The sequence below is a fragment of the Lutra lutra genome, chromosome 4 (assembly GCF_902655055.1).
Source record: "Lutra lutra chromosome 4, mLutLut1.2, whole genome shotgun sequence".
In the NCBI taxonomy this organism is placed as follows: domain Eukaryota; kingdom Metazoa; phylum Chordata; class Mammalia; order Carnivora; family Mustelidae; genus Lutra; species Lutra lutra.
This window is the reverse complement of record NC_062281.1, coordinates 38,844,813-38,859,167: the sequence shown is the minus strand read 5'-3', so window position 1 is coordinate 38,859,167 and position 14,355 is coordinate 38,844,813. Positions and strand designations below refer to the sequence as shown.

General features: G+C 35.2%; 1 protein-coding gene across 2 annotated transcripts in view; it reads right to left on the bottom strand.

The window, feature by feature from the left end:
• STK3 (serine/threonine kinase 3) overlaps nt 1-14,355 on the bottom strand; it is a 275,511-nt gene that overhangs the window by 232,712 nt on the left and 28,444 nt on the right. For both annotated transcript variants that reach the window (XM_047725603.1, XM_047725604.1), the window contains one exon: nt 1,140-1,220. In XM_047725603.1, the coding sequence (XP_047581559.1) occupies nt 1,140-1,220 (81 nt within the window). The remainder of the gene's footprint in view (nt 1-1,139; nt 1,221-14,355) is intronic.

The following is a 14,355-nucleotide window of genomic DNA, read 5'->3' as shown; positions in this document are numbered from 1 at the left end:
CCTTTTTTCCCAACATCATTTCTTAGAGAAACTATCCTTTCTCCATTGTATATTCTTGGCACCTTTGTCCTAAATTAATTGGCTATATATACATGGGTTTATTTCTGGGCTATTATGTTTCATTAATGTAGGTATCTGCTTTTATGCCAATACCATACTATTTTGATTACCAGAATTTCATAATATAGTTTTGAAATCAGGGAACATAATACCTCCAGCTTGATTCTGCATTTTTTTTTTAATTTACTTATTTGACAGACAGAGATCACAAGCAGGCAGAAAGGCAGGCAGAGAGAGAGGAAGGGAAGCAGACTCCCTGCAGAGCAGAGAGCCTGATGCGGGACTCAATCCCAGGACCCTGGGATCATGACCTGAGCCGAAGGCAGAGGCTTTATTTAACCCACTGAGCCACCCAGGCACCCTTGATTCTGCATTCTCATAACCGCTTTAGCTATTTGGGATCTTCTGTGGTTCCAGACAAATTATACAACTGTTTGTTCTACTTCTGTGAAAAATGCCATTGGTATTTTGTTAGGGATTGCATTGAATCTACACATTGCTTTCGGTAACAGTGATATTTAACAATATGAATCCTCCCAATCTATGAGCACAGAGTATCTTTCCATTTATTTGTTTCTTCAAATTCTTCATCAACGTCTTACAGTTTTCAGTAAACAGATCATTCACCTCTCTGGTTAAACTTATCCTAGGTATTTCCTTCTTTTTGATGTAACTATAATGTATTTATTAGTTATTTTATTAATTCTAACAACTTTTTGATGGATTGAGATTTTCTATATATAATATCATGACATCAGCAAAGAGAGACAGTTTCGATATTTTTATTTCTTTTTCTTTCCTTGTTACTCTAGCTAGGACTTCCCATACTATGTTAAATAAAAGCAGCGAGAGTGTTCATCTGTATCATACACCTGATCTTAGAGAAAAGCTTTCAGTTTTCACCACTGAATACAATGTTTGCTGTGGACATGTCATATATGACCTTTATGATGTTGAGGTGTTTTCCCACTATATTACTACTATTCAACTCAAGAAAATATACTCTAGTGGAAGATCATATAGTATTTCATAAATTTTTTATCATTACCTAAGGCTACTTTTGTATTTTTTGTACTTACCCTTCTCCAAGTTTTTCTAATACATCAAAAACTTCTTCAGGCTGCTTAGTCAAACTGTCTTCACTCAGCTTTTTCAGCTTACTGATGAGAAAAAAAAATAGAAAGAAAATATTTTCCTTAAGACCTTTTATAAAATTTTTGACTTTATTTTTAAGAGGCAATATGTTTACATAGTTCAAAAATAAACAATAAATTTTTTAAAAATAAGGTAAATAAGCCCCTTTCAATGCCTCTTCTTAATCTGCCCAGAAACACCTGAAATAACTAGTTTTATTACCTTCTTATGAAATCTTTATACAAATATGAATATATATTTTTATTTCTCTCCCTTAACACACAAGATAGCATTTTATACACACTCTTTTCTATCCACACTATTAAATACTATGCTGTTTTCACTTAACAACATGTAGCCTATATTGAAGTACATAGAAAGCATCCTCATTCTTTCTTACATCTATATCCTATACTATTGCAAAGATGTAGCATCTCTTACTCACCAATCAGTTATTTATGGATATCTAAGTTTCCTTTTTCTATTATAAACAACACGGTACTGGATAAATGTGTACATAAGTCAGTTCACACATGTGCCAGTATATCTGCATGATAAAATCCCAGAAGTGAAACTGTGAGGTCCAGAGACCACACATACACCCACACAAAAAATACAGAAGCATATATGTTGACAAACATGTATATATACTATAGGCATAATCGTATGTCATAACAAATAATGCAATGTAACTAACAAAATCACTATAATAACTATATAATAATTACTGAAGTTATTGATTACATTCTACATTTTATCTACTATAACAGTATGTTATATAAATATATATGTATATTGATAATATTAGCAAACTGCCCTCCAGAGGGCTCGTACCTATTTATTCTCCTACCATTAGTAAATGAGAGAGCCTCTTTTTTACAATTCCACCAACAAAGTTCTTAACTATATATTTGGATTTTAGTCATATATTAGCTAAGAATTTGTTATTCAGAATAAATTTAATCTTCATCTCTCTTATCATGAGTAAAACAGTATCTTCTAACATTACCATGAAACTAGACCATTTATGCATTTCCTTTGCTCATTTTTCTACTGGTTTTTTGGGTCTTTTTCTTATCTGTACTTAAGATAAATTGGCCTTTGTTTAAGTTGCAAATATTTTCACTTGTATTTTGACTTCATTTATGAGGTTTTAGTTTTATACTCTATCTGACTGATTGCTGTAAAAAAAATGTGTTTTCATTTTGTTTTGCCTTCTTAAAATCATCTACATGTATGGCATATGCAAATAACTGGAATCAAGAGGTGAGAGGGATTATGCACAGTATATCTGATACAACAAAATTAATTCAATACAAATAAAACACCATGCATGAAGAATCAAAAGTGATAAAATAAACAAGAAAAAGTGACCAGAATATAAAGGTAAGCAGGGTCAGGTTTTTAAAAAGTTTTATAAACCCGTTAAGGAGCTCTATTTAAAAATGATCATTTCCCACATAGAAAATCCGAACAGACCAATTACTAGGAACGAAACTGACCTGATTTAATCAAAACATTACCAAAAAATAAAGGTCTGGGACCAGATGGCTTCACAGGTGAATTCTATCATTTAAAGAATAGTTAATACCTATTCTCTTCAAATTATCACAAGAAACAGTAGAGGAAGAAAAGCTTCCAAATACATTCCACAAGGTCAGCATGACCCTGATACCAAAACCAAAGACGATACAAAAAAAGAAAATGACAGGCCAATTTCCCTGATGAACACAGATGTAAAAATCCTCAACAAAATATTAAACACATACAACAATACATTAAAAAGATCATTCACCATGATCAAGTAGGATTTATTCCAGGGATGCAAGGATGGTTCTATATTCACAAATCAATCAACACAATACACCACATAAACAAAATAAAGGATAAAGATCGTATGATCATCTCAACCAATGCAAAGAAAGCATGGGACAAAATTCACCACCCACTCAAGATAAAAACTCTTAACAAAGTGGGCTTAGAAGGAAATACCTCAACACAATAAAGGCCTTTTATGAAATATCCACAGCTAACATCACAGTTAATAGTGAAAAACTGAGAGCTTTTCCTTCAAGATCAGGAACAAGACAAAGATATCCATCCACTTGCACCACTGTTATTCAACATAGTAGTGGAAATCCAAGCCACAGCAATCAGACAAGAAAAAGAAATAAGAGGCATCCATATTGGTAAAGAAAAAGTTAAATTGTCACTATTTGCAGGGAACATAAACACTGTACATACAAAATTCTAATGACTCCATAAAAAAACTAATAGAAGAATGAATTCAGTAAACCTGCAGGACACAAAACTAATACCTAGAAATTGGTAGCATTTCTATATACTAATAGCAAAGTAACAAAAAGAAAAATTAAGAAAACACCATTTATAACTGCACCAAAAAAGAATAAAATGCCTAGGAACAAACATATCCAAAGAGGTGAAAGACCTATACTTCAAAAACTATAAAGCATTAATTAAAGGAATTAAAGATGACACAAATAGAAAAAAATTCTACACTCATGGATTGAAAGAACAAATATTGTTCAAATGCCCATTCTACCCCAAGCAATCTACAGATTCAATACAGTCCCAATCAAAATGCCAACAGCATTTTTGTTAAAACTAGAACAAATAATCCTAAATTTGTATGGAACCACAAAAGACAATGAATAGCCAGAACAATCTTGAGAAAGAAGAACAAAGCCAGAGATATCACAATTACACATTTTAAAACTGTAGTAATCAAAACAATAATGGTACCAGCAAAGTACACAGACACATAGATCAGTGGAACAGAAGAGAAAGCCCAGATAAACTCACAATTGTATAGTCAATTAATCAATGACAAAGGAGGCAAAATGATACAATGGGGAAAAGACAGTCTCTTCAAAAATCTGTGCTGGGAAAACCACATGGCTACATGTAAAAAATGAAACTAGATCACCTTTTAATACCATACACAAAAATAAACTTGAAATGGATTCAAGATTTAAATGTGAGACCTGAAACCATAAAAATCCTAGAAGAAAATATAAGCAGTAATTTCTCTGACATTAACCATAGCAACATTTTTCTAGATATGTCAATTTGGCAAGAGAACCAAAAACAAAAATAAACTACTGGGACTACATCAAAATAAAAACCTTTTGCACAGGAAAGGAAACAAATCAACAACAAAAAAAGAGAACCTACTAAATGGAAGAAGATATTTGCAAATGATGTCTCCAATAAGGGGTTAATATACAAACTTAAGAACTTACACAACACCAAAAAATAACAATAATAACAATCTGATTTAAAAATGAGCATAGGATCTGAACAGCCCTTTCTCCAAAGACATTCAGATGACCAACAAGACACATGAAAAGATGCTCAACATCACTAATCATGAGAAATGCAAATCAAAACTAAAATGAGTTATCACCTCACACATGCCAGAATGGCTAAAATCAAAAACTTAAGAAATAATGAGAACTGGCAAGAATATGGCCGAAATACCATATGATCCAGTAATTCTACTACTGAGTAGTAGTAGAAAGTAGATGTAGAGAAAGTAGAAAGAAATGAAGAAAGTAGAAAGAAAATGAAAACACTAATTCAAAAAAAGAGAGCAGGGCGCCTGGGTGGCTCAGTGGGTTAAAGCCTCTGCCTTCGGCTCAGGTTATGATCCCGGGGTCCTGGGATGGTCCTGGGATGGAGCCCCACATCGGGCTCTCTGCTCATTGGGGAGCCTGCTTCCCTTCCTCTCTCTCCCTGTCTGCCTTTCTGCCTACTTGTGATCTCTGTCAAATAAATAAACAGAATCTTTTTTTTTTAAAGATTTTATTTATTCACTTGACAGAGAGAGATCACAAGCAGGCAGAGAGAGAGGAGGAAGCAGGCTCCCCGCCGAGCAGAGAGCCCAATGCGGGGCTCCATCCCAGGACCCTGAGATCATGACCCGAGCCGAAGGCAGCGGCTTAACCCACTGAGCCACCCAGGCGCCCCAAATAAACAGAATCTTAAATAAACAAATAAACAAACAAACAAACAAACAAAAAGATAGGTACTCCTATGTGTATCACAGCATTATTTACAATAGCCAAAATGTGGAAGCAACTTAAGTGTTTATAAGTTTTTGAATGGGTAATGAATATGTGTTATACGCAGGCGTGCGCGTGCGCACACACACACACACACACACACACACACACACACATATCACATAGCCATAAAAAAAAGTTGAGATGTTGCCATTTCAGATGACATGGATGGACCTAGTGGTTATCATGCTAACTTATTTCAAGTCAGGCTAAGAAAGGCAAATACCACATGATTTCACTCATATATGGAATCTTCAAAAAAAAATGAATAAATAAAAGTCAAAATCAGACCTATAAATACAAAGAACAAACTGATGGCTGTTGGAGGGGACAGGAGTTGGGGGCTGGGCAAAATGGGTGATGCAGGGTGGAAATACAGGCTTCTAGTTATGGAATGAATAAGTCATGGGAATAAAAAACACAGCATAAGGATTATAGTTGATGATACAATAGTGATATAAGACAAATGATAGCTACACTTGTGGTAGCCACAGCATAATGTATAAACTTGCTGAGCCACTATGTGAACCTATGTGTACTATGTTCACTATGGATACACCTGAAATAATTTAACACTATGTGTCAACAATATTCAAAAAAATAAAAAAATCACTTCTCCTCTAATGCAGTGGAAAGATATACAGTAAGCTAAAGTGAGAAGAGAAACTGTAGTTAGGAGCAGATTCAAAATATGGATGCATAGAATACAGTATTAGCAGTAAGAATGAAGGGAAATTATTCAACATATTAAAGAGACATTATCAACAGAAACTGGTTTTGATTAAGTATCATTTGATTACAAAATATCTAAGAAATAAGGGTCAAAGAGAAAACAGATCTCAGGAAAATATATTTACAAAATCCGGACACAAAGGACGAGAAGGTAGTAACCAGCCATGTTAAAGGCTACTGAAAATTCAAACAATTTCAAGATTTTAAGTGTCTAATACAGAAGTTCCACTTCCAACCATAAGCAAGTAGCAGGATGCAGAATTATCGATCTGCAGTAAACCAGAAAACTCAACAAAGCATAGAAAACAACTATTTTCAAACGTTAGGTATCAAGCATTTCAGGACTGAGATTCCTAAGAAAAGGGAAAGATGTAAGATAAGCCCTACTGTCACCCATGCTTTAGATCTAGAGGCTATGCCCAGATTATAACACAGGGAAATGTAAACTCAAACACAGGCCAATAACTTTGCTGAGTTGAAGAAACAGAGATGGGAGTTGGGAGGTAATGCAAATAAAATCTGCATCACAGAATACCTGTGAGAAGAGAGCTAGCAGAAAAAGAGCCCTAGCAATCTACATGGGAACTCCTTTAGCTATTTAGCTGAATACCAATCTCTGCATCATTTAAAAAAAACTAACAAAATCAATTTAAGAAAAAAAATTACAAGGGAGCTGAAAAAGAACAACTCCCGGAGAACCCATGCGGCTGAGAATTTTTCCCACTAAGAGAAGCTAAGAGAACTCTCACAATACAAAGGTCACCAACAGAGATCCCTCAATGACCTTGTTTTAGAAAGGATACTACATCAACAAAACATAAATTCTACTTTGCATTCTACAAAAAGGAAGTTAAAAACAAGTCTTACAAACACTGAGCCAATCAACAAGTTAACTTAAACTGCATACCAGAACAAGTCTAAGTCCTTAACTAAGGAGCCCTCATGATTCTGCCTCATAAAAGAAGTGCTAAAGAGATCTCTAGCCCCTTCCTCCATTTGAGGACACGCAAGGTATCCACTATGAACAAGAAAGAAAGCTTCTACCTTAATATAACCATCCCAGCACCTTCAACCTTGGACTTCCAAGCTTCCAGAACTGTGAAAAACAAATTTGTTGTTTATAAGGTACCCAGTCTGTGGTGTTTTGTTACAGCAACCTAAACAGACTAAGACAAAAACCCAGTTTGTTTTCTGAAAAGACCAACAAAATTAACAAACCCTTAGCTAGACTTGAGAGAGGGAGAGAAAGAGGACTCAACTAAAATTAGAAATGAAAGAGGGGACATCAAAAATTCGTGGGTCACAGAAATATAAATAATTATAAGAGATTACTATGAATAGTTATAAACCAACATATTAGATAACACAGAAGAAATGGTTAAATTCTTAGAAACATATAACCTACCAAGACTGAATCATGAAAAAATTAAAAATCTCAGCAGACCTGTAACTACTAAGGAGACTGAAGCAGTAATCAAAACCATCTCAACAACAACAACAACAAAAAAGCCCAGAACTAAAGGGCTTCACTGGAGAATTCTATCAAACATCAAACATCTAAGGAAGAATTAGCACCAACACTCTCAAACTCTCCCAAAAAACTGCAGAGGAAGGAACACTTACAAACTTACTCTATGAGGCCAGCATTACTATGATACAAAAATAAAACATGAAAAGCACAGATCAATATCCTTAATGAGTACTGATGTAAAAATCCTCAACAAAATACTAGCAAACCAAATTCACAGCACATTAAAAGAATTATATACCATTACCAAGTGGAATTTATAGCAGGAACGTAATAATAGTTCAACAAATAAAAAAGTAATAGTTTAGGGGCACCTGACTGGTTTAGTCAGTTAAGCATCTGTCTCTTAATTTCTGCTCAGGTCATGATCTCAGGGTCACTGAGATCAAGACCCCTGCTGGGCTTGTGCCTACTTAGGATTTCCTCTCTCCTTCTGCCACTCATCCCCAGTTCACACTCACTCTCTCTTCTTCTCTCTCTCTCTCTCTCGGAAAAAAAAAAAAAAGCAATCATTATGAAAACCACATCATCATCTCAATTGATGCAGAAAAGTATATGGCAAAATGCAACAACCTTCCATGATAAAACAACACTCAACAAATCAGAAATCAAAACTACTCAACATATCACCTTATACCCACTAGGATGGCACCTATCAAAAGGTAATGAATTTAACAAAAAATTTAATGTTTCTTTTACCACAATTTTATTTTTTTAAATAGGTTCCATGCCTAATGAACTCACAACTCCAAGACTGAGTCACAAGCTCTACAGACTAAGCCAGCCAGGCATCCCTCTTTTACCACAGTTTTTAAAGAGGTCTTAGTGACTTAAAACAGAAAAAAAGAAAAATTTCCCCATTTTTTCATTTATTTAAAACTGTTTAAATCAAAAATAAAAACTAATGAGGAGCTAAATAACATATGTATAAGTAAAACATAGGACAAAACAACACAAAGGAAAGGAGATGAAAAATGGAATTGTACTCTTATAAGGGCCTCATATTATATGTGAAGTGATAGAAAATTATTTAAGAAAGATTTCTGATAAGTTAAAAATTCATATTGTAAACCTTAGAGAAATCACTACAAACAAAAATCAATGAGGTAACACGAATACATCAACAGTGGAGATAAAATGAAGTAAAAATTACTCTACTGATCCAAAAAGGCAAGAAGGGGGAGGGGAGTGCAGAGAGGAACAAAGAACAGATTGTGACAAGTAGAAAAAAATGACAAGACTTTAGATTTAAACCATAATACATCAGGACACTCCCCACTTTTGGTTATGATAGTGTGAAGAGGTTGGCAAATGCTCCTCAAACAAAAACATTGAATAATATCATCAAAATCAACCATTTTGGGATGCCTGGATGGCTCAGTCAGTTAAGCGTCTGCCTTTGGCCCAGGACATGAACCAGGTTCCTGGAAATGAGTCCCACTTTGGGAGCCCTGCTCAGTGGGAAGCCTGCTTCTCCCTCTCCCTCTACCTCCCCCTGCTTGTGCTCTCTCTGTCAAATAAAATCTTCAAAAAAAAAAAAAAAATCAACCAGTTTGTGCCTCAAGAAAATTGACAGTGGTTGAAAACTTCCCAATTTGGAGGCACCTGGGTGGCTCAGTCAGTTAAGCATCTACCTCCAGCTCAGGTCATGATCCCGGGGTCCTGGGACTGAACCCAACACCAGTCTCCCTGCTCAGAGCAAAGGCTGCTTCTCTCTCTCCCACTGCTCCTCCCCACCATGCATATCCACACTCTCTCCTTCCCATAAAAAAATAAAATCTTTTAAAAGACAAAAAACTTCCCAAATTTGACATTAATTTATAAATGCAAGAAGAAAAACAAATCCCAAGTAAGATAAACACAAAAAGATCCACATCTAGAAAAACTGTAGTCAAACTGCTAAACAAAAAGTCTTAAGAAAGCAGTAAGAGAAAATGACTCCTCATGAATAGTAGAACAAGAATATGATTAACAGCCAACTTCTCATCAGAAACCAGGCCAGTCCAAAGATAGTGAAAGGAAACACTCAAAGGGCTAATTCTATCTCTAATTCTAAATACAGCAAATTTATCTTCTACAAATGCAGAGGAAATAAGGACATTCCCAGATAAACAAAAACTGAAAAAATCTGTTGATAGCAGACCTTCTTTATAAAGATTTTATTTATTTAGCTGACAGAGAGAGATCACAAGCAGGCAGAGAGGCAGGCAGAGAGAGAGAGGAGGAAGCAGGCTCCCTGCTGAGCAGAGAGCCCGATGCGGGGCTCGATCCCAGGACCCTGAGATCATGACCTGAGCTGAAGGCAGAGGCTTAACCCACTGAGCCACCCAGGCGCCCCCAGACCTTCTTTATAAAAAATAATAAAGAACTTCTGAATTAAAGGAAATGCCAAATATTTACATAAACATAAAAGATATACTTATCCTGGAAAACATAAGATTATTTTAATCAATAATTATAGTATATTATTGAAATTACAACATACTTAGGTATGATATATTTATATATACATATATAAATATAGACATAGATATAAAAGAAAGAGTAAAGAAGTGGGGCTCTATTAAAGCAAATTTGTTATATTTTACTGGAATTAAGTCAACCCAAAGTTGATCACAATAAAGAGAAATACTATATTAGACAACTATAGTTGCTCTAAATCCCTAAAGCAACTACTAAGGAAAAACTGGGGGAAAAGTAGTTAACAAAATTCTACTGGTTAATTACATTAAATATATATGGAGTCAACCAACACCAAAGAAACACAAATATGTTATAAAAACATATTACCAGCAGCTATCTGCCAACAAATTAAGCAATCTGGAAGAAATGGATGCATTCTTAGGGACATATAAACTACCAAAACTCAAACGGGAAGAAAGAGAAAACCTGAACAGACCTACCCATAACCAGCAAGAAAACTAAAGCAGTAATCAAAAATCTCCCTAAAAACAACAGTCCAGGGCCAGATGCCTTCCCAGAGGAATTCTACCAAACATTTAAAGAATTAATACCTATTCTTCTGAAGCTGTTTCAAAAAATAGAAATGGAAGGAAAATTTCCAAATATTTTCTATGAGGTCCCTTGATCCCAAAACCAGACAAAGAACCCACCAAAAAGGAGAATTACAGACCAATATCCCTGACTTACATGGATGTAAAAATTCTCACCAAGTTAATAGCCAATATGATCCAACAGTACATTCAAAAGATAATTCACGATGACCAAGTAGGATTTATTCCTGGGCTGCAAGGGTAGTTCAACATCCTCAAATCAATCAATGTGATATACACATTAATAAAAGAAAGGACAAGAACCATATGATCCTCTCAATAAATGCAGAAAAAGCATCTGATAAAGTACAGCATCCTTTCTGGTTTTGTTTTGTGTTTTTTTTAAAGATTTGGTTTATTTATTTGACAGAGACACGGCAAGAGAGGGAATACAAGCAGGGTGGGGGTGGAGGGGTCAGAGAAGGAGAGGCAGGCTTCCCACTGAGCAGGGAGCTTGATGTGGGGTTTGATCCTAGGACCCTGGGATCATGACCTGAGCCGAAGGCAGACGCTTAATGACACCCAGGAACCCCACAGCATCCTTTTTTGATTAAAACTCTTCACAGTGTAGGGATAGAGGGAACATACCTCGGTATCATAAAAGTTATATATAAAAAGTCCACAACAAATCTCAGGAACACAGCAGGGACATCTACTCTCACCACTGTTGTTCAACATAGTACTAGAAGTCCTAGTTTCAGCAATCAGACAACAAAAAGAAATAAAAGGCATCCGAATAGGCAAAGAAGAAGTCAAACTCTCACTCTTCACAGATGACATGATATTCTGTGGAAAACCCAAAAGACTCCACCCCCAAATTGCTAAAACTCATTCAGGAATGCAGCAAAGTGGCAGGATATAAAATCAATGCACAGAAATCAGCTGCAATTCTATATACTAACAATGAGACAGAAGAAAGAGAAATTAAGGAGTCAATCACATTTACAACTGCACCAAAAACTGTAAGATACCTAGGAATAAATCTAACCAAAGAGGCAAAGAAAGAATCTGTACTCATGAAAATTATAGAACACTCATGAAAGAAATTGAGGAAGACACAAATAAATGGAAAAACATTCCATGCTCATGGATTGGAAGAATAAATATTGCTAAAATGTTTATGCTACCTAGAGCAATCTATACATTCAATGCATTCCCTATCAAAATATCATCAACTTTTTTCACAGAGCTGAAACAAATAATCCTAAAATTTGTAAAGAACCAGAAAAGACCCTGAATAGCCAAAGGGATGTTGAAAAAGAAAACCAAAACTGGTGGCATCACAATCCCTAACTTCAAGCTCTATTACAAAGCTGTAATCATCAAGACAGTATGGCACAAAAACAGACACACAGATCAATGGAACAGAATAGAGAACTCAAAAATGGACCCTCAACTCTGCGGTCAACCAATCCTGGACAAAGTAGGAAAGACTATCCAAAGGAAAAAAAGACAGTCTCTTCAACAAATGTTGGTGGGAAAATTGGACAGTCACATGCAGAAGAATGAAACTGTACTTTTCTTACACCATACACAAAAACAGACTCAAAATGGATGAAAGACTCGAACTGAGATAAGAATCTATCAAAATCCTAGAGGAAAATGCAGGCAGCAACCACTGTGACCTCGGCCACAGCAACTTCTTACTAGACATGTCTCCAAAGGCAAGGGAAACGAAAGCAAAAATGAACTACTGGGACTCCATCAAGATAAAGTTTTTGTACAACAAAGGAAACAGTCAACAAAATCAAAAGACAACTAACAGAATGGGAGATGATATTTGTAAATGACATTTCAGATAAAGGGCTAGTATCCAAAACCTATAATAAACTTATCAAACTCAACACCCAAAGAACAAATAATCCAATCAAGAAATGGGTAGAAGACATGAAAAGACATTTCTCAAAAAAGGACATCCAAATGGCCAACAGACACATGAAAAAATCCTCCACATCACTTGGCATCAGGGAAATACAAATAAAAACCACAGTGAGATACCACCTCATACCAGTCAGTAATGGCTAAAATTAACCACTCAGGAAACAACAGATGTTTGTGGTGATTCAGCAAAAGGGGTACCCTCCTACATTGTTGGTGAGAACATAAGCTGGTGCAGCCACTCTAAAAAACAGAATGGAAGCTCCTCAAAAAGTTGAAAATAGGGACACCTGCGTGGCTCAGTGGGTTAAAGCCTCTGCCTTCAGCTCAGGTCATGATCCCAGGGTCCTGGGATAGAGCCCTGCATCTGGCTCTCCGCTTGGCAGGGAGCCTGCCTCCCCCTCTCTCTCTCTGCCTGCCTCTCTACCTACTTGTGATTTCTGTCTGTCAAATAAATAAATAAAATCTTTTAAAAAAAAGAAAGTTGAAAATAGAGCTACCTTATGACCCAGCAAGTGCACTGCTAGGTATTTACACCAAAGATACAAATGTAGTGATCTGAAGGGGCACCACACGATGCTTATAGTTGCAATGTCCACAACAGCCAAACTATGGAAAGAGCCGAGATGTCCATCGACAGATGAATAGATAAAGATGTGGTACAAATATATATATATGTGATGGACAACTACTAAGCCATCAAAAAAATGAAATCTTGCCATTTGCAACAACATGGATGGGACTAGAGTGTGTTATGCTAAGCAAAATAAGTCAATCAAAGAAGGACAATTATCATATGATCTCACTCATAGTGGAATTGAAGAAACAAAACAGAGGATCATAGGGTAAGAGAGGTAAAAATAAAACAAGATGAAATCAAGAGGAAGACAAACCATAAGACTCTTAAACATAAGAAATAAACTGAGGGTTGCTGGAGGGGAGGTGGGTGGGGGATGGACATTAAAGAGGGCACATGATGTAATGAGCACTGGGTATAGGACCGATAAATCACTGACCTCTACCTCTTAAACTAATAAATTATATGTTAATTAATTGAATTTAAATAAAAAATAAAAAATAATTTTAAACAAAGTATGATAAATTCAGTGGAAAAAAAAATCTTGAACTTTCTATCAATTGAATTGGACATTTAATTTAATTGTTTGTCAAGTTTGGATCTATTCACCTGAAAGGAATCTTTCACCCAGATTTCTTTTAGAGACTATAAAAGCAAAAATCCCCAGTGTTTTATAAAGAGTAATTAATTTATTATTTTATTCTGTAAAATTCAGTGGACAGTCTTCCCTCCACCCTGTGACTTCAGCTATTGCCAGCACCACTGTAAGAACTGTTAAGTGGAAAGCAGATAATTAGTTCCTATTTCCTAGTTCCTTTTAGATCAGAATTTAAATTCTTATCACATTACTTTGTAATTAAGCACTTTATGCTAAACCAAATTCATAGCTTGCTGTGATTAGCATACAAATGGAAGCGAATAATACATTCCTAATTCTCTTTTAAGGATTAAGTTAAACTGTCCATAAACTAATGAGTAATTTTTTAAAAAATCATGGAATGTCAGGTGCCACAAACTTTTCTACAACTTATGTACTGCTGGAATAGAAATGATTCAGAAGCTCTTTTGTATTAAAGGAACTGTGAAGATCTGAAAAAACTAAATGGATAGTTAACATACAAAATCCTATAAAATAAAAAATAACAGGATGTTTATTTTTAAATTGAAGTTATTGTTTAATATTTATAAAATTATGTGAAAAATAAATGTGAAGAAACTTCAAAAGGAAAAAGGAAAAAATATATATATTTATGGAGTCAAATCATTCCAATTAAAAGAGATTGTGAGATTGGATTAAAAAGGCAAGAT